The following is a 26,112-nucleotide window of genomic DNA, read 5'->3' on the forward strand; positions in this document are numbered from 1 at the left end:
GCTGCAGCTCTGCTGCTGGAGAAACAGCTAGAAAGGAAAAACACTGGATCCCCTCTCCTACCAGCGAGCTCACTATGACCTGTCTGTGAGGAACAAGGCAGTGCTAAGACACCAGTGAACTTGCTATTGTCTCCAAGTGATGCAGAGATGGAAGGGCCAAGCAGCAAGTAGTCCCTGGCACTATAGCACCCTGACTAGGCCTTACAGAATATAGCATAGCAACAAGGAATAAAAAAAATCAGGGGACACAGTGCTCTCCAAGAAAGCAGGCCTGGAAGAGTCACAACCAGGGCATGTGGCTTATGGGGAGACAATTCCCAACTTCCCAATCTGCCCCAATGGCTCTTTTTGAAGCCAGCATCTGAAACATGGAGATTAACAACAAATGGTCCAAGCCCCACCCTGGAGCTGACAAGCTCGCGTCCAGACAGCATTAGGTAAGTGCAGGAAGAATGCAGATTTCCTACTGCTCACTCAAGGAACAGCCAGTCCACTGCACCCCCGGGAGCCAACAGCCTCAGCACAAGACAGGAGCTATGCGCTGATACCTGATGGAGTGTAAAGGGCTCAGCTCAACACTGGTGGACTCCAAAAAGGCACTGCAGAAGAAATGAAGCCTGGTTTCCTACTGATTCACATCCTGAGGGTCTTCAGCATGGCTTCTTGGGTGTCTAACAAAGCTAGCATATTATCCTGGTAGAAGTGGGATCTTTCTCTTCTACTTGCCTGCTTTTATCAGATCTGGAAGAGATTATCATCTTCTTCTAACTCTCTGTCAAGGTTTGGCTGAAATAAGCTGAATTGTGAAGGAGTGACAGAGGCTGTTAGCTAGAAGAAAGGAAGGACAGACGTAGCTGTTGCATCACCTTTGCTTAGGGAATCAGGTTAAAACTGGCAAATTGTTTTTAAAGCATTTCTTTTGACATCTTCCAAACAAAATTGTTCCAACTTTTAAGTTAAAATGACATTTCCACAAAGTGCCCTAAAAAGAGGTTAAATAACCCCTCAACAGCTGACACACAACATGACAAAAATCAGAAGAGGGAAAAGGTGCATTAACACTTGCATTTAATTGCAAAAAGTAAAAACTTTTTATTCTTCTTCCCTACATACAAATCTCATTTATTTACACACTTTACAGGCTTTTCCCAAGTATTTACAAAGTTTGCAATATATTAAATTACGACCATCCATAAAATTCTGCATTAATTGCATATTTACATTCTTTTTTTTTAATCCACCACTGAATTTATAGTGTACAGCATTGAAACAGTCTTTATGCATATATAGCTTTACTTCCTAGCACCCCTGAGCCTTTATAATATGCCTCCTCTCCCCATAGACAAAGAGAATGCTAAAAATAAATCACCTGTCATTTGTCTGAATCTTCAAAGGAAAGGGGAAGACCAGCATCTCCCTTGTTTAACTCAGCAGGACATTAAATATATCCTTTATGAGAAGTAGTTTCCTGAAGACGAGAATATATAACTCTACGTATAAAATTTAGGAAGAGGAGAAAGTTTGGTTTCCCAGAAGTAAAAGTTCTCTGTACACCCACCGCAAGGCCCACCAAAATGATCTGGCCCCAGAAAGTGCTCAGCTCTGTGGCTCACAAGGGAACCAAGTGGGAGCCAGAGAACCTGGACCACTGAGCCCAGGATTGGACAGATCCTGCAGACTTCACACTCCAGAGCAGCATTACCGGTGTGAGCAGGAGCATCACCTTGCTGAGATGCTGGCATTCACACCTCTAGGAATGTGCTTTGCCACTCTCCACCTCATCTCACTCAGGGAGTTCCCACGCTGTGAGCAGGACTGCTGAGAAAGGCGTGCAAGGCTTGCTGCTGGAAAGTCAGGGAGGCCAAGCCAGAAGAGAAGGGAGGTGCTTTGATCCAGCCCTGTTCCTTGCAGTAAAACCAGCTTCCCTGACAGACTATTACAACAAGAAGACTAGCAGGGGAAGTTAACAGCCCAGGATACACAGGAAACTTGACCCTAGAAAGCTCTCCAGAGCACTGCAAAGGGAGTTTGGGGCTGGGATCTGCAGAGCTGCCTCAGAGGAATGTGTGTGCACAATGGCAATGGGGAGAGGAATAAAGACAGAAAAGAATCAACAGAAACTGGCAGCTTGCCCCCCACAGGGGATGCTGATTTCCTGGTACTGAAGAAAACAATACTCCTTTCTCCTCCTTTCAGTTACCCTGAGTTCAGGACTGACTAAGAGCAATGGTCAATGACCCCTGCTTTTGGAAACTAGCTTTAAAACACGATCCTCCTGAGGTCCAGATCACAGGTGGCAGCCCATCTCTCTAGCTTGACAAGCAGAAGAATGACCCCTCCACATCTCCACCCACTAGGTTCTTGGGTAGCACCAGTTTCAGGGTCTCACTAGTGTGATTTCAGAGCAGCTTTGCAGTCTGTGAGATGTCAGGTGTGCAGACATCCCTCTCCCAGCTTAGAGGTAAAGCGCTCTGAAGCATTTAAATAGAGTTTTAAAATGAGGATGCACGCATTTACTGGGCACCCCTCTGAGCTGGCCAGCACGTAAAGGGGGGTATTATGCAAAACAGCACACACACTTGGATACACAAGTGCCAAAGTGAAGCTAGTGGCAAGGGAGACTGTGATGGGACACACACCCTCTGTGACTCATCAAGATCATGTTTGTTGCCACAATGCCTTGATAGCTGAGAAAATAGACACATTCCCTCCAGCTCTACTGACTGAGCAGCTCATTAGGAGTTGCCTAGTTCTCTAGGGAGGTCACAGCCTTTGGTAAGTTTGTGTGAAGCTGAAGCCCCTGATGAGGAAGATGGCCAGGACTCACTTGCAGCCACTTGACCAAGATGTCAAAACCTCTTTTTTTTAATCTTAGTTTTCCCACTTTGGCCTCACCTCTGAGTTGTCCATACCCAGTTCCTTACCCATGTCACAATGCAGAAGGCATTAGCATTACCTTTCTGGCAGCTGATCACAGGAGCTACTCAACATGCTGCACTACAGATTGAGGCTCCACACTTGACAGCAGCAGCTATGGCCAAAATCAGCTCTTTATCAGCAAATAATTGCCCTCCTGTTTCAGTGTAGCATCCAATTCCTTACAGGCCTTAGAAGAAGAAGAGAAAATATACTGGAAGTTTAAAAACAAATGATGTAAACTCCATAGGGAGTAAGGTTGGGACATATGCAATATATCACCTAGACACAGATCTGGAAACTTATGAAGACACCATAAAGTGCACTTGGAAAGCTGATGTACAAACAGTGCAGATTCACCGTCATCTGTCCAACCAGCTGTAACACTCTGAGGAGGGGAGAAGCAATATCTAAAAGCACTTTTGCTAATCAGGCACAAACTTGCTCTAGTGCCCCCCCACCCCCAACCTAAACAGCAGCCGTAAATAGATCCATTTCCTCTGCTATTTCCCAAAGGAGCCAGACAGCCACAATGGCTTAAGTATGACTCACAAAAAGCAGGCATTTCACAGACACTTGAGAATTGTCTCTGCATCTCTTTTACAAGTTTCATTCAAGGACACTTAGAAGTAACAGCATCACCAAACCACCTATAATCTCAGCAACAAAGGGTCCAAGCAGGTTCTTTCCGTATACATCTCCAACCAAACGAAATGGATCAGGTACAAAAACAGTAAGAGGTGAAGCAACCTTGTCAGTCTTTGACTTTTTGACTTGAGAAGCTGCCAAAGCGTAAATAGCAACAGTCACTAATGTGGGCCCTCTGATGATTCTGCCATCACTGAACTCCCAGATTTCCATTAACTAAGACCCAGGCTTTAAGAAGAGCGAGAGGGGTGGTGCATGTGTCTTGGCATGTACAGGACTGTGTGTAGTGTCACAAGTCTAAAACACACCCCAAGCATTAACAATACTAACATAACTCTTATTAATCCAATTCCCTTTAACAGCTTTGCTACAAATTAAATATCTTCTTCTGTTCTGATTCAGTCTCTCCCTCTTTGGTTCTACTATATCTGATGTATGTTGGTTCAGTGTCAAGGGCCAAACACTCTGAGACAGGTGCTGAGGTTGTTCTCATTAGCTTACAGGAGAAAAACAAGCATTATGCATAGAAATGTTTGTAACGCAGACTAAACTCTCTCAGGCTAAATTCTTTGGAGCAAGAACTGTCCTCTGCCTTATCCTTCTGCAGGAGCCAGACATGGTCATCCAACTTGGCAACTTTTGTCAGTCCTTAATATGATTAGTAAGACATTTGCTCCCATTCGCCTGCTTTTGCTCGAAAGCAAAGGCAAGGTAGACATTTTTCCAATCAGTCATTTTAAGTGTACCTAAAATATTTACAGAGAAAAAGGTTCTTGCTCCTGAGAACAGAGTTAACTTGCTTTCCAACAAAACCCATTCCAATTTCACAGTAACAAGTGTGAGAGTATGTCCTGAACCCCAGCCCTGGCCTATGAGTTCAGCTTTACACATCTGTAAATGATCTTCAACAGCAGGAACAGACCCAAAGGATCAAACTTGGAAGGGACTGCAGCATCCACAGCCTGCAAATACTGAAACCAAGTCTCTCTCAGGACACTGGATAATGCAGTGCTCAAGCAACAGGAAGCATGCGAAGGCAGCTTGGAAGGAACTCAGGAAAAAATCAAAATTCATTCTGAATACAATGTATCAGATCTCGAAGAAGTTGGTGCAAAAAAGCCAGCGACAAGGAGATTTTCTGGTGCTCTTGCAGGTACCCCGAGCCAGGAACACAGGCAGTACTTCTCAAAGCAATGAATATATATGAAAACAGTCATGCAACCCCAGTATCTTAGGTGCACAATCAGAACATGAACTTATAGAAAGCTACTTTGCACCCAGCTCCACCTCCATCCAGAACTACTGCACTCTTGGCACCATGACTACAAAAACTTGCATCGGTGTTTTTATAGGAAAGGAAGTAGGGGAAGAAAAGCACAGTTACTATTTGACTCAACTACAATCTGCTGATAGAAAACAGTAGAAGAGCGATCACAAGACACAAAGAGGCCTGAACAGATTAATTTGGTACAAGAACAATGCTGTGGGTGAGTGCCCCTGCCACTAGGCTGGGAGGCTTGTGTCAGCCCTGAAGCACAGAGCTGAGGCTGGCTTTGCAGGGCACACTGTTGAGGCACACAGCCACGAACGTGATGGAGAGATGGAGCGGAGGTGGGACATATCAATTCCCTTTATAGAGCTGGCCTGCCAACACAGGCTTCAGGCCTCCTCCCCAGGAGGAACGTATACAGAAATGTCACACGCACCCCTCCACTCCCAACCTCCTCCCACGAAGATTCAGAAGTGCCATAATCCACAAAGGTCAATCTCATCCTGAGAAACCCCTCTGGTGCTCCTGGAAAAAGCCTTTGCTGCCAGCCCAAGGCTTACCTGAGGGGACAGGGAAGGTCATGAATAGCTTGAGCTTCTCCCAAAATACATCTGAGGAAGGGCAAAGGGTCAGGAAAAGAGTCATTTTTTAACACTGTAAACATGCAAGGTGGCAAAGCTGCCTGCCACAGTTGCCCCAGGTCTATCGCTTTCAAGATGTTGCCTTGGCTTCAAAGCTGGAAATCTTCTTGTCCTGGAAGTAGTTCTGTTTTCCCACCCACTGTCCTTAGCTAGCAGCTCCATAACAAACAACCACCGGCTCTGTCCCTTTGGCCATGAAGCTCATCATCCAGTAATCTGTGCTGGCATAACCTTTGGGAGAAGCAATGAAAACACATTAGATGAATCAATGCCTAATCACTGCTCACATTTCCCATGAAGTGGTGGGGGTATGCAGATGCTCTTTGTGAAGAGCCTGCCCTCTGTGCCACACTGGGTTTGTAATACCTCGCAGAGCACCGTGTTGTTTAACCCCAACTGCCCAGTGCTTGGCATCTCTGAGTAACCCCAACTACCCATTCAGCATCTCACAGTATCCAGTTGTTTGTGTTCCAGACCATGAATTCCCACATTCAGAATAATCACATTTATATCTTGCTGCAAACACTGAAGGCACACATTAGTTCAGAGGGGGCAATGGCACACACCACCTTCTCAGGTGTCAGCTACGAAAGACCCAGCTGGAGGAAGTCTCCTGGCTTTAACGGATCTCCCATACCCTGCATACTACAGTGCAGATACTCACCCAAATCTCCAGCTTCCAGCTCCACCTTGAACATCTCACAGTGTCCTCTGCACTTGTCCAGAGGTACAACAGTCAGGGTGAGCTGTCCGCTTCCAACAGCAAAGAGGCCATGCAAGCTGTAGCTCTAGGATGAGAGCAGAATATTTCAGAAGCCTTGCCAGACCCTTTTCTTGAGTCTGTCTAATCGAGAGCAAATCACTGCCCTGAAACAAGGCGAGACAGCACAAATCACAGGTTTGCTGCTCCCCCCAGCTACCAGTAGATCATGGCAAAACTCTCCAAGGCAATGCAGGCCCTCCACACCCACAAAACTCACATGAAAACAAAGGAGATCAGGCTAGAAGCACCCATTTCAGTGATGTGTCTCCATGGCAGGGATCTCAGAATGGATGGAACTTACTGCTAGGAACTGCTCCCAAAAAGCACTTCTCAAGTGAATTGTGCCCCATTGCACATACAAATTCCATCCCTTCACCACTACAGAGCAAGGCCAGGACATAAATATGAGTGGAGCTGGGACATCCCATGGGTATTTCTAACTGCCAAGGAAGATGGACGCAGTATACTAGCAGCACAAAACCATACACAACACACCTCCTCCCTCCTTCTGGATGGTACAGCAACTCTGAGATGCCATATTACACAGGGATGGGAAGAACCGCTACAACTCTGTATTCACTGAACATGTCCTGCAAAACCCCTAGAGGTGTGAAGCTTATGGATGACAACTCACAGACAGGGAAATAATGTGATAGGGATGAATTTCTCACCTTATTCCCCAAATCTGGATGGCGTATGAGGAGGCAACTCTCTAGGGACACTGTCTTGTGGAAAGACAATGAAGAGGAAGTAGGGAAAAATTCCTGCAGAATCTGAGTTCTGTTTACAGATTTGCTCCTAAAAAATAAAAAATCCAACAAGAATAAAACAACTCGTATTAGAGAAAGATCACGTTATGACAATGCTTATATTTAAGTCTACATCCAAGATCAAAATTGTTCACAAACATTTATGCTTGATAAACATGAATGCTGATACACTAGTCCCTTTTTGGAGGGGGAGACTGAGGCAGAGACTAGAGAAGCTAAAAGAGCACAAACATCACTCCTAAGAGCAATATTGGACTTTTCAGCCGATGAACCTGTGCTCCTTCATATCTTCCTTTTAGTACCTGCAGCAGGGCCATATAAACAAGGAACAAACACATTGCCTTGGATACCTAAGAATTTTCCTCCTCTCCTTCCCTCAAAATGATTCAAATTGTCAATCAGCTCCAATAATTACAAAAATGCAGAGAGGTGGCATTGTATGCAACCATAACTGAGACCACATGGCAAGGCAGTGGGGGTGACGGTGGAGGTGGCATGTCCAAGCATATTCTCTAGGCCAGGCAATGTAGCTGGAAAAGGCAGGGTGGGGCCTGTTATTTTTACTGTTCTGTCAAGTGGCTTGACATGATTAATACTGCTATACTTTGATTGTCTGACTACCATTGCTGTGATCAAGAAGTCCGGTGGGTAGATCCCACCTAAGCATTTCAAAAACGCAAAATCCATCATGCCCTTCTCCAAGTCTGTCTGCACAAACCAAACGGGACGCTACCTGGCACATTCGTATCAGCAAAGGAGCAGTCTGCTCCACTACATGTGGCACCTTCCCATGTTACTTCTTATCCACATGAAAAGACTTTGCTAACATGCCGGGTTGCTCCACAACCTTAGAGAGTTCTGAATTGTTCAGATGTCTTGTAGTCACTCTAAAAGCTGTGCCACAGTTAACAGAGGTCCAGGATTAGGCCAGGCTGTTTTTCCTGAATAAGACCAAATACAAATTGCAGGATCCGTTAGTGTTCTGCTACTTCTCAGTGTTTCGCAAAACTCATGGTACCTTTTCTCAGTTGATATTAAGGGTGGAAAATCTTCCAGAGGTTACTAGAAATGTAAACCAGTTGCCACAGGTGATCAGACCACAGCCCAGATGATTAATATATGGCCTAAAGAATAGGACCGAGCAGTCACTGGGATATTTTTGTCTTGAAAGGGGAGCAACACATGAAGTCCCAGTGCATAACATTCCATTTTTAGTGCACAAGTATTCTGCTCAGATCCAGTCAGTGTCAGCAGGTGGACAGCACCTGTAACCCACACCTTTTCCCCTTCACTTCAGTAAACGTGCAACTTGCAAGCTCCTGCTAACACACACAGGCAAAGCCTGGGTACCCCTGAAGACAGGATATATACATCCATCACATCCTTTATCTTTGACTCACCAGGGAAAGAAAAATGGGAAGCTCTGTCTCGGGAGGCAGCTCCACAGTTCAGATGAATTTTCTTCTATTACAACCTCTGCCAGTTCTGGATCCTGGGACTGAAAGTGCTTTAGTTCTTCATAAGAGAGATGCTGTCCTGTCTTAAACAGCACAGAACAACAACAAAACAAAAAAAAGCTGTGCACCTAGGGTTTCTCTCCTCTCCCATTTCCATCCAACTGAAAAACATCCAAGAGTGACAGCCATCTAGACTGCTAAGTTTTCAACCACAATGATAATTACTCAGAGGAACAACTTGCAAAGGTTGCAGAGAGCTCTCCACCCCCGATATCTTTAAAATGGGGCTAAATGTATTCTTAGATATATGTTCCACCTGTATAAACAATCCGAGTTTGTGGTTGAAAACACATGGCAGCATTCTTCAGCTGGTGTTATTCAAGAGCTTGGACTAAGCATCCAGCCTTATGAATCCAGACATTACCTTGATTAGAAAAGGCTGAGACCTCTGGAGTTCTTCTGATAGATCTCCAAAGTCTGTCACAATCTGAAGGCTTTTCACAGAAGAACATGCTGTGCAACTTGCAGGCAGTGTAGAAGCGTTTTGTCTACAACCTGCTGCCCACCATTCCTGGCATTCTTGGGAGGAAACAAGAGAAATGTGTTTAATAAGACCAAAAACGAAATGGAAAGGAGACAGACTCAAACATAAATTCACTATCCCCAACATGAAACACTGAAATTACTTATAGCTTCCAATGGCTGTAAGTTACTCAAAAAAAAGCAAGCTTCACTGGGGTAAGGAACATTTCCAGCACAGGCTGAAGATGTTGGAGAATTGGCTCATGGTTCGGAGAAATGGGAGAGCTGTATATAAACTCCACTTCTCTGTATATATAAGGCATACAGGCCAAGTTACCCTTTCACTATCAATATGAGGAAGGCAACCACCATATACAGTGCAATTAAGTTGAAACAACTCCACAAGCAATAGAGCAATTCGAAGAGCATTTATGACTGAGACATCCAGAAGACAAAATTACTTTAAGAAAAAAAAAGTATCTCCAAGTCGAAAATAGTAACTCTAATGTGGTTAGTACTGGTGCCATGAGCCCTGCTAAGACATCCCTGAAATCACTACCCTCCCTTTTCTACCTGCATTAACTTAGAAAGACTCTGTCCTGGGCAAAGTTTGCCCAGTCCCTGATGTGCAGAGGATGCTGGGAAATGTGGGTTTTCACCAAGATGTGGTGCTGATATATTATTCCTTCATCTCATGCATTGACTTGAAGATAAACTGGGAAGAAAAGTCCCAACATGAGGAAAAACTTTGCAATATATGTAGCTTATTAACTTGATACACAGTCCCCCCACCTTCCTCCTGAACCACACCTATATCTTTCTTAAGTTCCAGAAATCATTGTTACACCACCATCAGCTAAACCGGACTACAGTGAACATTGCATACACCTACTACTTCAAAAATATGAGTTTTACATGACACAATTAATTGATGCCTATATCCTGCCTCCCCCCTCCAATTTGCCGTTCTCCCAGCACAGAAGAGTAAGCAAACAGTAACAGAATTGACTTGTTCCTGCACTGAACAAACAGGACAAGAGAAGACAATGCTGAATATCCCATGTATTTCTATGTTAAGGCACCTGCAGCCACCAGACTAAAAGGACTTGGCTGTGATTTAGTGGCAGTAACAGCCTTAATCCTATGGGAAGATGTTTAACTTGGGCAGTGGCAACAAACCCACCCAAACACCTGATCTGTCAGAGTGGGTTAGGAACCCAAGGCCCTGGCCACACCTCACATGAGACATCCAGAAATCTTCCCTCATAACAGGCTCACCCGTCCTGTCCAGAGCCAGCAGAGCCAGCAAATGTCAAAACAGCTCAGGTCTCCTGGGCATTTGTGCAGGCCACCCATTTGGGAAATAAGAGTGAATGGGAAAGAAGAGAAAGAAGGGACAGTGATGCCTGTATGAAAAATAGTTGGGAAACCATGATACAGAGCAGCTCTTCAGGCATGCAGCCTTTGTGTTACTACGATCATGGTTTCCAGCCACACTGACGCTCCTGCTCATGGGTCATAATTGATGAACACCACTTAACAGGAAAGCATTTGCTTCATTTTTCCCATCTGACATCTGCAACATACAAAGAGTAACATTATAGAGGGTTTTAGGTTCATCAGGACATAACAACAGAGAGCAGATAGGGATTTGTTTTGCTTTTTTTCCTCTGAATATATCCAATCAACTCACAAATGCTGCATTTCCCACCCTACTGCTGGGATATGGAGTGAAAGGGATCAGGACATAATTCCTAGTCTTTCTGGAAAAAGCATCCCTGTTTTTGAGGAAAGGGGTAAAAAGGAAAAACAAAGTGGAAAATCCTTATTGCAAGCAGAAGTCCCACTCCCATGAGAAACTGCTCCAACGCACTTTCCCTCCCTGTTCACAAGAGAAAAAAGAAAATCTTTGTTCCACTGGCTGCAGAAAGCTTCAATTTTACAACAAAAAAACTCAACTCACAAAAAACAGCTGGTCAGCAACAGGAAACAAAAGGCTGAAAGATCTCTCCAGAGGAGGGGCAGTCACCATGAAGAGAACAAGAAAAAATATCTTATGGTCTGTCGTGATACAGAGAGCAACATTACTATAATTTCTTTCTGTGCAAAATTTAGAAAGTTCATCCCACAGTGTTAAGCCCAGTTGTCCCTACATTTTCTCTCTGGGCTCAGGGCAGTACCCCATAACTGGATGCTAATCAGCTTTGACAGTATAGAGCTTGATTTCTCTTTTGAGCTAGGCTGGTATATTTGCATTCTCAATTGCTTGATTCAGGAGGTTATTTCTTTTCCCTATGAATAACCCAAGCAGAGCACAGTTGAGACGCATTTCAAATGCCGCAAGCGAGACTGTGGGATTTTATTTTTTTTTTGTAATTAATCTTTTAGATTTATTGTTGAGGGTGTTAGTCTGTGCACCAGCATGTGTGTGACTGGCATGACAAGTACAGGCAGTGAGAAGGGCCTGCCCTTACCAGGGAGGGAGGGAGGTGAGACTGCACACAGAGCAGAGGGCATGCAACCGCACACTGGGGACCAGAGCCGGAGTTTTACCAAGGATGCTTATTCTCTCTTTTGATTACACTCCCTGCATTCCTTTTACATTACCACCCTGCCCAGACACCCTGGGGGATTATTTTGGTTTAAGTCATGCACACTGTGCGCATGCATAGTTTGCTTGGATATTGAAAAGAAAGATGCACTCTTCATCTCAGTGCAACTATCACGTGCAACTGTCACACGATGGTTCTATCCACTCACATTCAAATGTTAAATTGTTGGGCGTGTGCAATTATCCCTGTGGAGTTTGACTGCAGGAAAGCAGCTGTAGTACTGACACGTACAACTATTCATTACGTGACAGAAGTGTGGGCCAGACCCAATGAACCTCTCCTACACGCCTGTGCTTTCTCACCCCTCTTTGAGGAGCAGCCTTCACTTCGTTACACAGAATCTGTTCTCCGTTGATCACACTCACCTAACGCTTGCTTTTATACGTTATCAGCTCTACGGAACAAGAGATGTCTTCTCCCTTGTGTTTGGATAGCTCCTAGCAGAACCAGGGCTGGGGACTTCCAGCTTCTAATGTAGCAGAAACAAAGAGATGAAAACTTTCCTTAAAATGCATCTCTGAGTAATGCTGGCAGGAGTTTATAGCTGTACTTTCCATTGTGTAGGGAAATAATTTTCAATTTACAATTAGTTTAAAATGAGTACCCCACCCTATTTGGCCATTTTCACAGAGGATCTCCCAAGCTTCTTGGCTGTCCCCAGATCTACAGAGGGGTGTGTGCACACAGCCCCGGAGATGCTGGGCGTGTACAATCAGATGGGAGGCTAAGAGGTTACTGAGAAGACCCGGCCCTGCTTTTACCCGCTGCAGTGAAGCAGTAAAACTTACAGAAACTTGCCCACGTTGACGTGAGACCAGGAGAAGGGCCAGGTCTCTTAACGGACCATATAGAGGGCTAAGTATCAGTCTGATGCCAGTGCAACAAGTTCAGAGGGAAGCCATCTAGCAAGGAAACCTTTTGCTCCAGCATGACACAGGAAGTCAAGGGCTCTTCCTGACCCCAACAAAGTGCTGCAAACATAAAATTGCAGAATTGCAGGTGCGGAAGCAGCTTGCTGGCTCTCCAACAAGCTGGTTTGCTTCGCAGCACTCAGGCTGAAGAAATCTCTACTAGGCAAGTGACAGCTAAATTTGCACAGGAAAATCTGTTCCAGGGGATGGGGGCCTCTCCCAAGAATTCGCAGCCACCCTAGATCTTCTGCCACCATCACCTACAAAAGAAAGCTTCCCAGAGGACTGTCTAATGCACTAAGCAGCTCCACAACTTGCAAAGGTTGGTTCCCAATTCTCAATTCATCTTTCTGAGCCTGGCACGCTTCCCTAGACCTCCAACATAATTCGCTGGAGACCAGTTCCAGGAATATACGAACAACTTTAACAAGCCTAGAATGAATTCAGGACTCTCAAGAAAAGACTATACACGGGTCTATACATTGAACTGTCACAAGACATTTCTCTATTCTTTATTGTAGGTCTACTGTACGGCTTGGCTGTACTGTATGGCTGCGAATATTCCATTAACACCCACAACTATTTCAGACCACCCCTCACAGGATCCAACACACCATCAAGAACTACACCTGTAAGCAGGGTGGGTGAGCAGGCAAACCCAAGGGTTCAGAAAAAGCATGACTAACATTGGAGAATTGAAAGGTAGGCTCAGGATGGGGGTGGACTCACCTGGGCCTGGCCCACTGCCTCATTGATGATGCTGCACTTCAGCCACAGTCTTGTTCCTATGTGCTAGATGCAACAATGAGAAGATGCTGATCTCCGCATTTGCCATATTTCCTCACATTTGTCAAAATCAAGGGATTTTCAATGCGGATCTGAAAAGACCCTTAAAAAGGAAGAGGTTAAGACCTCAGTCTACCCTCTGCTGTGACCATACTTTTGCCCTTGGCTAAAAAGTCCCTTTATGGATACGCACCTGGCAGACAGTAAGATACTTCCTCCATTCATTTTTGTAGCTAAGGCCCAACCACAAGTTAGTTCTTATGGCTGACGCAGGGTAGAGCTTTTTAAAAGACATTCAATCCCAGTTGTAAAATTCCAAGTGATGTAGGGCCCATGAGATCCTCAGTGCTCTGATTTCCAATTACTACCACCACAGAAAAGCTGCAGCTCTTCCTCCATTTGGAAATATCTAGCTTCCAGATGCTGGATTTTACAATGCTGCTTTCCATTATTTTTAGGACAGGGATTTGCAAGGTCTAGCCCTTAACCTTAAAGTGAAGTTGCAGCTCATAATGTACTGTTATTGCTTTGGCAGCCAAAGAATATTACAGACCAGGTCATCCTTGCTCCTGAGATACGACTAGCCTCTTGTTGCTTTGGGACCACTGCAGGCTTACAGATAGTATACTCCTCAGGTAAATAGCTTGCATGTTGTTGAGCTATGTCATTGTAGCAGATATACTATAAACTTACCATTGTGCCTCCTTTCCCGGACTTTATGGAAAGATAAAACTGTGTTTTAAAAACTCAAAGCCATTTACAGATATCAATTCATGATTACATGTCAAGTCAAATTCAGGCTAAACCAACAGGTTCCTCAGTAAGTCAGAAAGCAACAATCAGGAGTGCTTATTAATTACAGTGTGGAAGTCCCGATTAAGGAAAGCAGCACAGTGGGTTATTAATAATATACCACACAGAGAGTTTCTGTTCCGCACAAGACCCTCACCTCTTTTTCATATTGAACACGTTTGTAGCTCTGACTTTTCTTAACGTATTTATGCCTGTAAAAGTACCTCCCAGTTGGCTTCAGAGCATTTGTAGGAAAAGCTAGCAACAAAATAACAGCTACAAGTAAGCCCATCAATAAACACTTATTTTTGTTCTGGGTAAAAAGTCAACAGCTCAAATAACTACTCGCTCATTTCACTAATGGGTAACGGCTGGTCAAACAACCAAAGGATGATTAGTCAATCTCTAGCAAAGCACAAAAATGACTTTGATCCAACAAGACATTGTGAAATCAAGTCTGCTCAGCCTAGCCCAAGAGAAACTCTCAGACCACTGGGACAAAAGAGGATTACTTCCAGGAGAAATCTGCACAACTGAAGGCAGGCATTAAGCTGTCAGGAAATCCTCCGAAGTCCACTCCAGCCTGCACCTCTGGTTACGTGCCCTAGAAGGCAGCCTGTGCTGCTCTGGCAGTGTCTACGTGAGCAATGTGGCTTGGAGGAACAGCATGCATTTGAAGCAAATCCCTCTCAGTTTCTTTCACTTGCCTGACAGTGACTTGAGTCTGCAAGAGGTCTGACATGCCCATATCACTAGTGCAAACAGAGTTCTGCTAGTCTGCACAGCTCTGCCTCTGCAAGAGGTCACATATGGCACAATCACTCTTTCCAGAGAAGCAAACCAAAATGAGAATTCACTTGCTCTGCTAATGAGTAAACAAGAAATTCTGGAGACATCCAAATATAAAAGGAAGAGTTTTTAAGGTTCTGGAGTACCGCAATTATTTTGAGCTAGTTTACTGTTAGCAAATCCAAATAAACAGTCCACTGGCTGAAAGAAGACCAAAGTAAAGCAGTATTTGAAAACGGTTTGGCACCACCCTACACAACAATATCAGCCTTTTTTTTTTTTCCCCCTTTGAATGAGCCGACACAGGTGTCTGTCGGTCAGTCTCACGTTACATTATTACAGGTTGTTTACACACACACACAAATCAGATAAATTAGTAGCTGCATGGGGATGGGAGGGAGCCCTGTCTGCAACCCATGTCACGCCTCAAAATGCTCAAGCCCCTGAAGTGGAAACATGAGAGTATGTAAAAACACAAGAGCAAAACAGCTTGAATTGGCCAAAATGCATTTGGTTTAGGAAAAAAAGCAAGATCCATTGTAAGCAAGAGGGGAAGGCTATGCTGGAGGCAGGAAAAAAGGTCAGGTTAGTGATTAGACCACTAAAATGAGCAAGAAGTTGGAAATCAGACCTTGAGTTATGCCCCAAGCAGCTTTCTTGTTCAAACCTTTAATTCAGAGAAGACCCACGTTCCTTGGGCTCATACTTCAGTGAACACAGCAGGTCAGATGCAGCATGTGCTGCAAAACCTGCCGGGAAAAGCAGTCTGAATACTAAGATGCTTAGCCCACAGGGAGTTCAGGAAGCAGAACATCCCCCCTCAGGTGGAAAAAAAAAAAAAAGGCACACTGGATGCTCCCTTTCTGCACAGAGCTGAGCCAAGGATAAACATACTTCAGGGCTACAATAAGAGGGGTGGCAATGAACATGAAACAGAGAGAAATCCGGCAGCAGCCAGCCCATCACAGGCTGCCTGCAAAAGGTTAACTGCAAAAAGAAGACAGAGCCTAGCCAGGCATCAAGGCAAGCCTCAAGCTAAATTGAAGGTGGCCAGCCAAGAGGCAGAGGCTGCTGTCTTCTCCCAGCTGAGCAGCTCCAGTAACCCAGCCTGCTGTGACCCATCCCCACAAATAGCTCTCAGAGGCACATGACAGCCCCAGGATGTCAGTCACATGCCATTTACAAGGTGTTGCTTAAACACAATTCCTCCAGCAGGGTTCATTTCTCTAAAATAGGTTCTGTATAAAAACCAATAAACATGTTTTTTAGCCATTCTGGTCTATACAGAAGGGAGCTTTTAACATAACTCTTCTCCGAACTGGGGGTAACTTGTACAGGATCACTTTTATAGGTGTGTGTGCTTGCAACTGATTTTTGGGGTGCTGAGCAGCTACTGATCCAGTTGATTTTAAGCTGTGTATTTGGTAAGGGTTGGGTCTCATTATTGAAGCAAAGTAGATTTTCCTTTAGGTCATTACAGGGGTTATTATCAGCACATGAATTGTCAAGTTGTTGGATGAGAGCCAGTTCATTCATCATTGACCAACATGCTTTGTGGAGGTTTTTGAGCTGCAAGGACTTACTGTACTTATCATGGGCAGACATATGACTTAATGTAAGAGCAACATAAATCCTCATCAATGCTCTGTGCGGTTGGCAGGGAACAGTTACCAACATGACATCAAAATTAATATTTAGATATCAACAAAGCTATAAAGATGTCATACTGTCACAAAAGGAAGAACCACTAATAAATATGTAGAGTGTTCCCCGTTATGGTTTGAAAACTTCTGTTAAAGAAAGAAAATCCCTTTTCATTTGGCTCATATTACTATATGCTCCAAAAGCTCCACTCTCATTATCTTTCCTCCTAACATTTGCAGGAGAGAAGGAAGTACTTGTAGCCTTATTTTGCAGGCGCAGAACAGAAACACAGAGGGATTGACTTGTCCATCCCAACCTATTCAGAAAAGAGAAATGAATCCAGATTACACAGGCTCTACTTTCTCTCCTAGGAAGTTTTGTGCTAACCCACAGGCCCAATCAAAATTCTCTGTGTTGCATGCAACAGGTTGAGCCCAAAGGTCTGCAAATCTACAGCCTCCATGGGGAGCAGTGCAACGTGAAGTACCAAGTTATCCAGCTAAAAGAAACATGCTCACATGATGAGAGGCGTTCACCCTTTCCAGAGCAGGCAGCATGACCCAGCACTGGGGTTTTCACAAGCTCTGCGTAAACACAAGCTCAGGAAGAGCAAATGCAAACCACATTTCCGTAGACTTTTTCCCCATCCAAAGGGACCTTGGTTCCCAGCCCTGGGAAAACAGCTGAAAAAGAGGCACAGAGACCAAATCCAAGAATCTAAGAGTCACCTTTGAAAATACAAAGACTGGGAACATTACTTTTAATATGGGAATTGATACAGAGGAGAAAGCAAGCAAGCAACAGAACAGAAAGACAGGCAAAGAGGAAATTTACTTTGGACCTAATCCTACAAACCTAATGCAATAGTTGCAGCTTTGTGTGCACTGCTCTTCACCTTGTCTTTGTTGTAACAGCTCAAAGGTCCTCCCACATCCAAAGGCAGACAGGCAGCCTTTCTCATCCACAGCACAGTTCCTGGGGTAGAAGGGACCAGGATGAAGGTTAGGAGCAAAGCAGGTCACCCTGAGTTGGAGGGAGAGAAGAGCAGCATTCTGTATCCCTGCTTGTCTCAAAGCCCCTCCACCACCCTAGTTTGGGGCTCTGTCACTTGGCAAAACTAGGTGTCCAAACCTGCCCATAAACCTGATTGCTCAGCCCACATCTAGCCATGGAAGATGCTGCAACCTGCAATCCTGTAGACAAGAAAACTTACCCAAAATCTATGCTTCCAGAACAGGCCCAGCAGGGACAGCACAACCCCAGACTGCAGCCCCACACAGGCAGGCTGCCCCTGCCTGCCCCAGAGGAAGTAAAATGAGCCACCCACACACACTGTGGCCAGGCTTCATCAAAGCAATGTGGACAGGGGAATTCTGCCAGCACTGCTGGTGGGCCAATATAGCCTCCAAACTGCTAACAGGTGGCTTTCAACATGAATAGCCCAGGCTGGATTTGAACTGGTGTCTGAGCCCAGAAAGCTTCAAGTTTCATCCTCAGCCCCCTCAAAAAATTAATCCAGCAGGTATATACACAAGAACGGAAGAAGAGTACGTACGTTGAGTCCCTTGGCCAGTGTTTTTCTTCTGCTGCACAGACTCTTTGCATGGTGTCTTATTTGCAAATAAAAAATGCTAGACCTGCTTACAAGACCTCCTATCCTCACATTCTTGTCAACGAACAGGATGACAAATGGTAGCATTACCCACTCCCTTCAGGAGACCATAAGGCCAAAAGGAAGGGAAAAACATTACATTCTGCAAAAGAAGTAGTGAGAGAGAGATAGAGACCACCCAGCCCAGTCCCATGCCATTCCCTTTATCTATCCCTCATGAATGATTTTACCATGCTCCATCCAGCAGCAAGCAGTGTGACACAAGCACTGCTGGGCCAGCACTGGGAAAGGCCTGGTAGCCACAGCTGCTCTCTGAGAAGCCAGCACATGAGGGATCTCCACAGGAATCCAGACGAGGTTCAGCCTGGGTGCTACATACTCTCATTCAAATAGCCAGACTAACTCAGTTTCTTTCTCTGAGGCTAGATCAAAGTTACCTGAGCCATCCCTAGCGATTTTGTTAATTGGGATGTGCCATGGTTTCCACCACCACCTAACACATTGCAGAAACAGAGAGGCAACTGCGTCATCCCCTCTGTACCTCCCCTCCTTTCCTGGAGCTGGCTCACTGCCTACCGTATTGCTAATCACTTCAAAAGATTTCCAGGACTTATGGAGGCATGAGGGATTTTACATGGTTTTACATGGTTTTAAACCAACACCTCAAATCCTGCCTACCCAGAACCCCTCGTTTTCCCTTGTTCCCTTTGGATGTTTCCCTATCTCCTCTCCAGTCAGATGTTTTTCACATCAGCCCAGGCCTGCTCCTGCTCTTATCTTCACAGCAACATGCTCAAGACTTCCAAAAGCCCCATCCTAAAACTTCCTGCTATCCTGAGGAAACTAATTGGGCTCTCCTCATCCAAGGTGACCCTGCAGCATCTGAAAAAAAGAATCTGACATCTTTCTGAACAAAATTGCACTGAACAAATACAACAGAAGTTTCTGTTGGTTTCCTTCTCCATAGTATAGGAGGGTTCACAAACTCCATAGTATAGACGTATAGGAGGGTTCACAAACTCATGCCAACACTGAAATGCATGTATTAGATAAGCAGGCTACTCATGTCAAGTGGCTATAAGAGCCACCCCCTTCACCTTCGTTTTTTCCTCCCTGTGAGAGATTCCAATGAATAAGGAAGAAAATGAACAATGGGGGATACCCTGACCAACCCATGCAAACTCAAATCAACAGAAATCACACGTCAGCAGAAGAGAGAGGGACATGCAGAAAATGCAGAATGGTGCTGACATTTCAGGGAGCCCTTTTTAGCTACAGCAGGAAGGTCAGAGCTATAACAGAACTCCACAACACAATGAGCTGCAGAAGTTAAATACAATGGACATATGGCATGGACACTAGAGTTTGTTTTTACAGTGAGCCAACAGATGATCAACATTGTGCCACATCCCTGCTCAAAATAATTCACAGCTTTGTCATTACTGACAGTCTTTGTATTTTATCAGAGAGGCAGAGCCCATGCTTATGCCACTTGCCAGCCTAAGTCAATGGAAATGATTAACTGAGAATGAGAAACATTCAAACTTTCCATTTCTATTATGCCTGACTAGTAACATCTGTCATGTTCCTTTCCCATGATGGAACCATCTCATTATGAAGTTATCTAGCTTCCTCACACACATTACGCTTAACATTACTTCAACTGCTATAAACACTGTAGGCTCTCAAGCCCACAGTTCTTTCCTAGTACGCCACTTTTTAAAAAACACTTTTCCTTAAACCTAGGTCACATGTTGAGGTTTCTACACCCTGTTCACAAATATGAAGACAAACTGTTTTTGCCTGCTTACTCAGAAAGAAAGGTGACATTTATCCAGCATAGCTACCACGCTACAGTTCCCAGAACTGCAAAGATTTTTAGAGAAAAGAGAACTCTTGTGGAAGATAAAAACGTGTTAAAGCAAGGAAGAGGGTGAAAGAAGAAAATGATGAATTTAAGAGAAAATATGCCTCGGCACCAGTGAATAGAAGGGAAAGTACCCTAGCTAGAATTCAGGATGCTGTTTTTAAGTACAGTGGTAGGGGAAGAGAAAACCATGGTGCCATGCCAATACCACATTTGTTATTTGGTGTCTAAGGAGACACTCAAGTGATTTGCATGGCTGGTATTTAACTTGGTATTTCTTTCTAGGGTTATGTTACAGCAGAAAAATCATTTCCTTACTCTCAGGCATGTACTTCTTAGCAATAGGTAGAGAGAGCAGTCGGAGGTGACTGATGAGGGAGCCCCATGAATGGGCTCTGGAGAGTGGAGCTTCAGGTGGCAGCAGGCTGTACGGCTGGATCACGAAGTAAACGGTTAGCAAGACCAATCCCAGCATGAGCAGGCCCTGTGAGAGAAAATAGCCGTGTAATTAATTATATTGCAGTGACCTGATGTGTTTTCAGAACAGGACACACCTTCTGGCTGTTATCAAAGAGCTGTGGCTGTGCACTGTAAGATGAACACTCAAATTTTTCACTGTGGCTCCTCACTCAACTGCAATTCTATTTACATACACAGAGGGTTGTCACCCAGTTTCATTGTTAGGGCAGTTCCAAAGATGAAGTAAAGCAGCCTTCAAATCAGACCCATGCAGCTCCATTCATTTATTTTAGCACTGTGAATAATCCAGCACCAGTGCAAGAATGATCTACAGATGGCTTTGATTCCTCCCACCTAACCAAATAAAAGCTTGCACTTCCACCATGCCTCTTACACAAGGTTTTCAAAGCCTTTTGCAAACATCCGCCAAGCCTTGGAACACTTCAGCAGCGCTGGTGCCAGCTCCCTCCCCTATAACAGAACCCCAGATAAGCCTTAAGGAGATGACATTATGCATTTCTCCCCCTAGGCCAAAGTCAAAGTGAATCAACAGCAAAAACAAGAACAGAAGCTGAAAGTTCAAACTTCCAGTTTCTTGTTCTCCTGACTCATTTTTACATCTTTTATATGATGGAGGGAAGACAGAAGGGACGGATTTTTTTTGTAAATAGAAACCATTGTGATGATTTTGCAAAGACAACACTAAAACACTCTGGAATATTATGTCAGTAGGAAGGTTTACATACTTGTAATATCTCCAAGCTACCTAAAAGAATGGAATCCTTTTACCCACTCTGTAACACTTTTTACAACGTCTTCTAGCTATGGTCCTCAAAATATTTTTCTGTCATCAAGCACCATGGCAGTTGATTCATTTTATAGACTAGAAGGAGAATAAAGATAGGTGGAAGCTCATGACAGGGTCAGAAACAGAACTTGGATGTCTTCATTAGTCAACCCTGAACTTTAAGAATCTCCTTCCTTCCTCACATTTCCACTGTGTGTGCTGACACTTGGAATCAATGCCTGAAAAAAAAATCCAAAGGCTTTGTCCTTCAATAATCTAAGGAAAGGGAGGTGTTGACATATTCAACTTTCAATTCATATGAGCAATTCCAAATCTTGGTCAGCCGTCTTCTTTTTTTCAAATCAAATTCTGGGAGGAAGGAAGGAAGCTAAACTTAACAGTTTTTTGAATAAAGGACTCTGAAAAATTAATCAGGAAAACGCAATGGGAAACAAAAGGCTCAGGTGCCAAAAGAGAAATTCAGATGCTCAAATAGCCTGTGCACGCACAAAAGACACCTTACCTTGTAGACAGCCACTAAGATAGGGTAGCGTGGAGGTCCCCTTTGGGGTTCATTTCTTTCCAAGAGCTGCTTGATGAATTTCTCAATGGCTTTTTCTGACATCCCACACTGGTGGCCAGTCTGTCTCACTAGATCAATTGTCTCTGATAGCTTGTCATAGATGCTGAGGTCAGTGGCTGAAAGCTCCATGGCCTCTGATGAAAAATCCCTGTGGAAAGATTCGATATATTAACAGAAAACATACCCCAGTCATTCAGCTCAACACCAGCATGTGCGAAGAGATCCCAGGAACACCAGAATGTCTAGACAAGAAGGCAGGCTTCTCTGGAGCACGCCCATTCACTGACAAACACACAACATTAACTGCAATCCTAATAGTCTCTGGTAGTGCAGTATCTCCAGAGGAACAAAAGAATATGTAAAATTTCCTGACAACAGAAAAAACAGTAGAGATTCACATTATGTAAATGAACAAAACTTCCCAGAAATCACTGAAAGTTCATTTATTCATCTGTTCCAAATGAATCTGTCCCATAAAGCGTTGTTCACCAAGTATGAAAGCCAGCAAGACAAAGTTGATCATCACACAGAGTAGCCAAGCAAAGCTCTCCTGCACTGTAATTGTAGTCACTTATTTTAATGTAGATTTCTTTTCATTAAATCCCCTGTCAGCAACTAAGTACAGCACAGGGAAATGAGCAGTATGTGCAGGGCAAAGTTCGACAGTTTACAATTTGTTTAAATTTTTGCAACCTAATGTCCAGGCCAACTGATTATTGAGTAACAGTTACAAGATAGCAGCATGGTCTGCAGGCAAAAAGAAAACTCTTGCATTCCTCTGAAAGGTTGCCTTCAGGTCATTCTTATACTTAAATGCAATGTAACTAAAACTGCAGTAAGAACTGCATTGTGATCTCTGGACAGAGACAAAATGGCATTTGATAGCAAATTACTTTCCATCCTGAAGTTTCAACAGGGAAGCCTGTAAGAACACACCTATGAGCACTCAACATTAAAACACCAAAAAAGTGGTTCTTCTACCACTCCCCCTGCCCGCCACAAAGGACAAGCCTTACAATATCAAGAGCAGCAGATCGTGCGGAAGAAAAGATACAAAGAAACAGCAGAACAAGGAAATAGCAGGCAGTGTGAGAATCCCATTGTTCCAGACATTTAGCCTTGACAAAACACTGCTGAGGGAAAGAGAGTATCTGTGAGGTCTTGCTTTGCCTCTTGTTTCTGAGATGGGAAAACTCTAACCTGGATCAAACCAACACTTCTCCTCGAGAGTCACAGTTTAGGGCATTGCCCTGAAAGCACAGGCTGAGAACCATCACAGAGAAACTCAAGGAGCTCGACCAATATATCCAGCTCACAGCTGAAAATGGAAATCAGGCCCCCAACCCCCTTTTGCTTTATGTGCTACCTGACATCAGGAACAGCTCACAAATCCAGTGTGCTGCTTCACCCAGTGCATCACCTTGCCCTGCTAAGTCTGTTGCTGTGCTGCAATAATCACCTAACTTCACACAGGTTTTCTCTGCATGTGCCTCACAGTACTTCCTGCATTTTAAAAACACGGGTCCATTTTGCTCACTTGAGAACAAGCTGACAAGCAGTGAGGAACATGTTATTTAAACTTAGATTGGCTCTGCTGTAACCCATCCTGGCTGCACCCACAGGACAAATCAACCGTAAATGTATGTATGTATATACCATGAAGTAAGATCATCTTGTTGGCAACCAAACTTGAAATCTGATTTGCCTTTCAAGAATTGGCTGACAGTTCTCCCCCTAAACCCTGGGTTTCTAAAAGTCAGAACTCAAGCAATGACATTTCTAATGATTTTCTGCAATGGTAAGGTGTAGTATGGGGGGGGGTGGGGGGGGGGGGAGAAAAAAAAATTTCAATATTACTACCAGCTTCAGCAACTACTTCTCTCTCCCAAGATCAAGTCCCTGTTCTGCTCTTTGTACATTTATGTGGTCACATGGTGAATCAGGAAAATTATCTGGCTGAAAAACAACCCATATTTGTTTAGTCAGCAACTGCCTAATCATCCAACTCAAGTAGTTAATGTCAGATGTTACTTTAACATTAGTGTCATATATCTGATTTCAGCCCTAGAAACAACAAAAGCATAAAATGTCAATTTGAAACCAAACACCAAGCATGCAAGGAGAACACGTTGCACTACACTGCCGGGTTAATTAGTTCTTGGCCCTGTTCTGCCACCTTTCCTAGCATTCTATGCAAATATTTGTCCCAGATTTTACTACCTGAGCAGCTTCATGGGCTGGCAAAGCTATCCCAAGGCAGCTTTGATTAATATCTCATTATGGAACATAAGCTCTCCAAGGCAGGGACCTTTTCTTCTGGTCTGTAAAGCACCTGGCATGCACTTGGTTCTATAAAAACAATACATTGCTTTACTAACTCTTTCATTTATGTAATACCCCAATTCATAGAAGAAGCAAGAGCCAGCACATCTGCATGATATTAAACCCCTTTTTTTTTCCAGCTTTTAGAATTACACTGGTTGCCTTGACACTACAATTGGTGTGCTAAATGGTCTGAAAGGTTACCTAGCTTCCTCTTTCACTCCCATGTGCCAAAGCTTTTTTGCATGTGAAGCTTTCCCATGCTGAATTCCAGCAGATCCAATGAGCTTCCTCTGTGTGCAGAATCTCTCTTGAGCCACTTAAAACTATTACCTACAGAAATGCTGTCAAACATGACGGTTTCCCCCTTTCCAAATAGCAGAAGCATCCTACTATACTAAAATGCTGAGACACAAATATAGAGGTGGGGAGAACTAAGATGTATTCAGCTCTGAGCAAGTATGTTTGAGGACAGTGCCTGCAAGTCACAGGCAGTCATTTAAAAATCCTGTATAGTTTGTTGACAGATTCAACAGTAATACAAGTTCTCAGCTAGGAAATAAGGCATTATCCTAAGACATTGCTTTGAGAACAGATGGCTTCAATAATAATAATAATAATACATTATATTCCTTCCCATCAGCACAATAAGACTAACAAAATAATAACAAGAGACTACTGTATCCACTTAGATGTTACACAATGAGTCCTTCCACACAGCAACCTCTCAGAGGCAGGCATTTTAAGCTAGAGAACCCATATGGTTAGTGCTATTTTTTATGAACTCCACCAACCCAAGAGGAATAAGCAGCCCCTCTCCGCTGGCCAATACTCTAACAGAATTAGCAGCAGATCTTGGCCTGAAAGGTTTCCATTCATGCACCTGGTCTGAGCAGCAAACTCTATGCAGGGCTTTGCAGAGAATATGCTCTGCCTCCATGGCATACACCGGAGCGTTTGGACTGAGGCTTTAAAAAGATAAATATTTAGAAAGAAATGCTATTAGAGAAGTCTTTAAACGGGAACAGCTGTTTGCATTGCTAACGCCATCTGGTAAACCTGAAACAGCAATATCCGAGAAAAATTTTAATCTGCTTTAACACCATTTCTGCTGCCCCCTGTACAGGGGGGAAGGGGAGGGGGCGGTGGGGAGCCCTGGCCTACAAGCTCCCCGCCCTCTCCGGGAAGGAGCCTGCATCCCGCCGCCACGGTAACACGTTATCGCCCTTATTTATTTATAAGAACCTCCGTCCAGGTTCTAACAAATAAACAAACAGAAGCAGAAATCACCCCAATCCCCACAACCGGGAGCCGGGGGGCGGGGGGGCGCCTTCGCGCCTCAGGCTCGCCCCTCAGGCCCAGGGGAGCCCCCTCCAGCCCGCCCGGGCCACGACCACCGGAGGGGGCTGAGGGCCCGCTCGCCCAGCGCAGGGCCCTTGCCGCAGAGCTCCTGGCACCCCGCTGCCCACCCCGCCTGCCGCCCCCTGCCTCACCCGGCGGCTGTCCCGCTCCGCCGCCCGGCTCCGGGCTCCTCCCGCCCGCGGTGGGGGCGGGCCGAGGGGCCGGGCCGCTGCTTCCTGCTTCCGGCTCGGCCCAGCGCCGCCAGGGGGAGCCGCTCTGGCTGCCCCGAGCCCCCGGCGCCGGTCAGAGCCCGCGGCGCGCCGGGAGCCCCCAGGCGCCTCGGTACAGTCCCCAGCACCCCCTGAGACCGCCCACCCAGCGCCTACTTGAGACCAAAACCATCCTGAGGCCCCCCCAGCACGCTGAGAACCCCCAACGATCCAAAGACTCTGCCAGCACCCACTGGAGTCTGCAGCACCCCAAGACACGCCACCGCCAACAACCTCCCCTGGACATCCCAATCACCCCCTTTGCGTTCCTTCGCCTGATGTCGCAGCACTCCCGAGGCCCTCCTCCAACCCCAAGCATCTCCGATCCCTGCTTTAAACGCTGCCTTCTCA

General features: G+C 44.8%; 1 protein-coding gene across 5 annotated transcripts; it reads right to left on the reverse strand.

Moving 5' to 3' along the window:
• Positions 1-1,046: 1,046 nt before the first annotated feature.
• On the reverse strand, positions 1,047-25,749 carry C25H6orf89 (chromosome 25 C6orf89 homolog). 5 transcript variants are annotated; one of them, XM_048054524.2, is made up of 9 exons: positions 25,645-25,749; positions 21,770-21,977; positions 20,319-20,484; positions 17,377-17,496; positions 8,890-9,044; positions 8,409-8,548; positions 6,910-7,036; positions 6,140-6,263; positions 1,047-5,706 (listed from the first exon to the last, which is right to left on the reverse strand). In XM_048054524.2, exons 2-9 carry the CDS (start codon positions 21,956-21,958, stop codon positions 5,621-5,623), a joined length of 1,107 nt encoding a protein of 368 aa, XP_047910481.1. In that variant the 5' UTR covers positions 21,959-21,977; positions 25,645-25,749; the 3' UTR covers positions 1,047-5,620. The 5 variants fall into 5 exon arrangements, 4 of the variants coding, with proteins under 4 accessions (XP_047910481.1, XP_047910477.1, XP_047910479.1 ...); XM_048054520.2 differs by lacking the exon at positions 25,645-25,749 and adding an exon at positions 25,035-25,558; XM_048054522.2 differs by lacking the exon at positions 25,645-25,749 and adding an exon at positions 24,050-25,001.
• Between the last annotated feature and the right edge of the window lie 363 nt (positions 25,750-26,112).

The sequence above is a fragment of the Anser cygnoides genome, chromosome 25 (assembly GCF_040182565.1).
Source record: "Anser cygnoides isolate HZ-2024a breed goose chromosome 25, Taihu_goose_T2T_genome, whole genome shotgun sequence".
Taxonomy (NCBI): Eukaryota; Metazoa; Chordata; class Aves; order Anseriformes; family Anatidae; genus Anser; species Anser cygnoides.

Coding starts and splice junctions, on each gene's coding strand:
- C25H6orf89 (XM_048054520.2), bottom strand. CDS start 25,096: ATGCCATGGAGGCAGAGCATATTCTCTGCAAAGCCCTGCATAGAGTTT. Junction 9,045..17,376: donor AGCTGCAACTATTGCATTAG/GTTTGTAGGATT, acceptor TTTCCTCCCAAG/AATGCCAGGAATGGTGGGCA. Junction 7,037..8,408: donor TTCCCATTTTTCTTTCCCTG/GTGAGTCAAAGA, acceptor TTTATTTTTTAG/GAGCAAATCTGTAAACAGAA.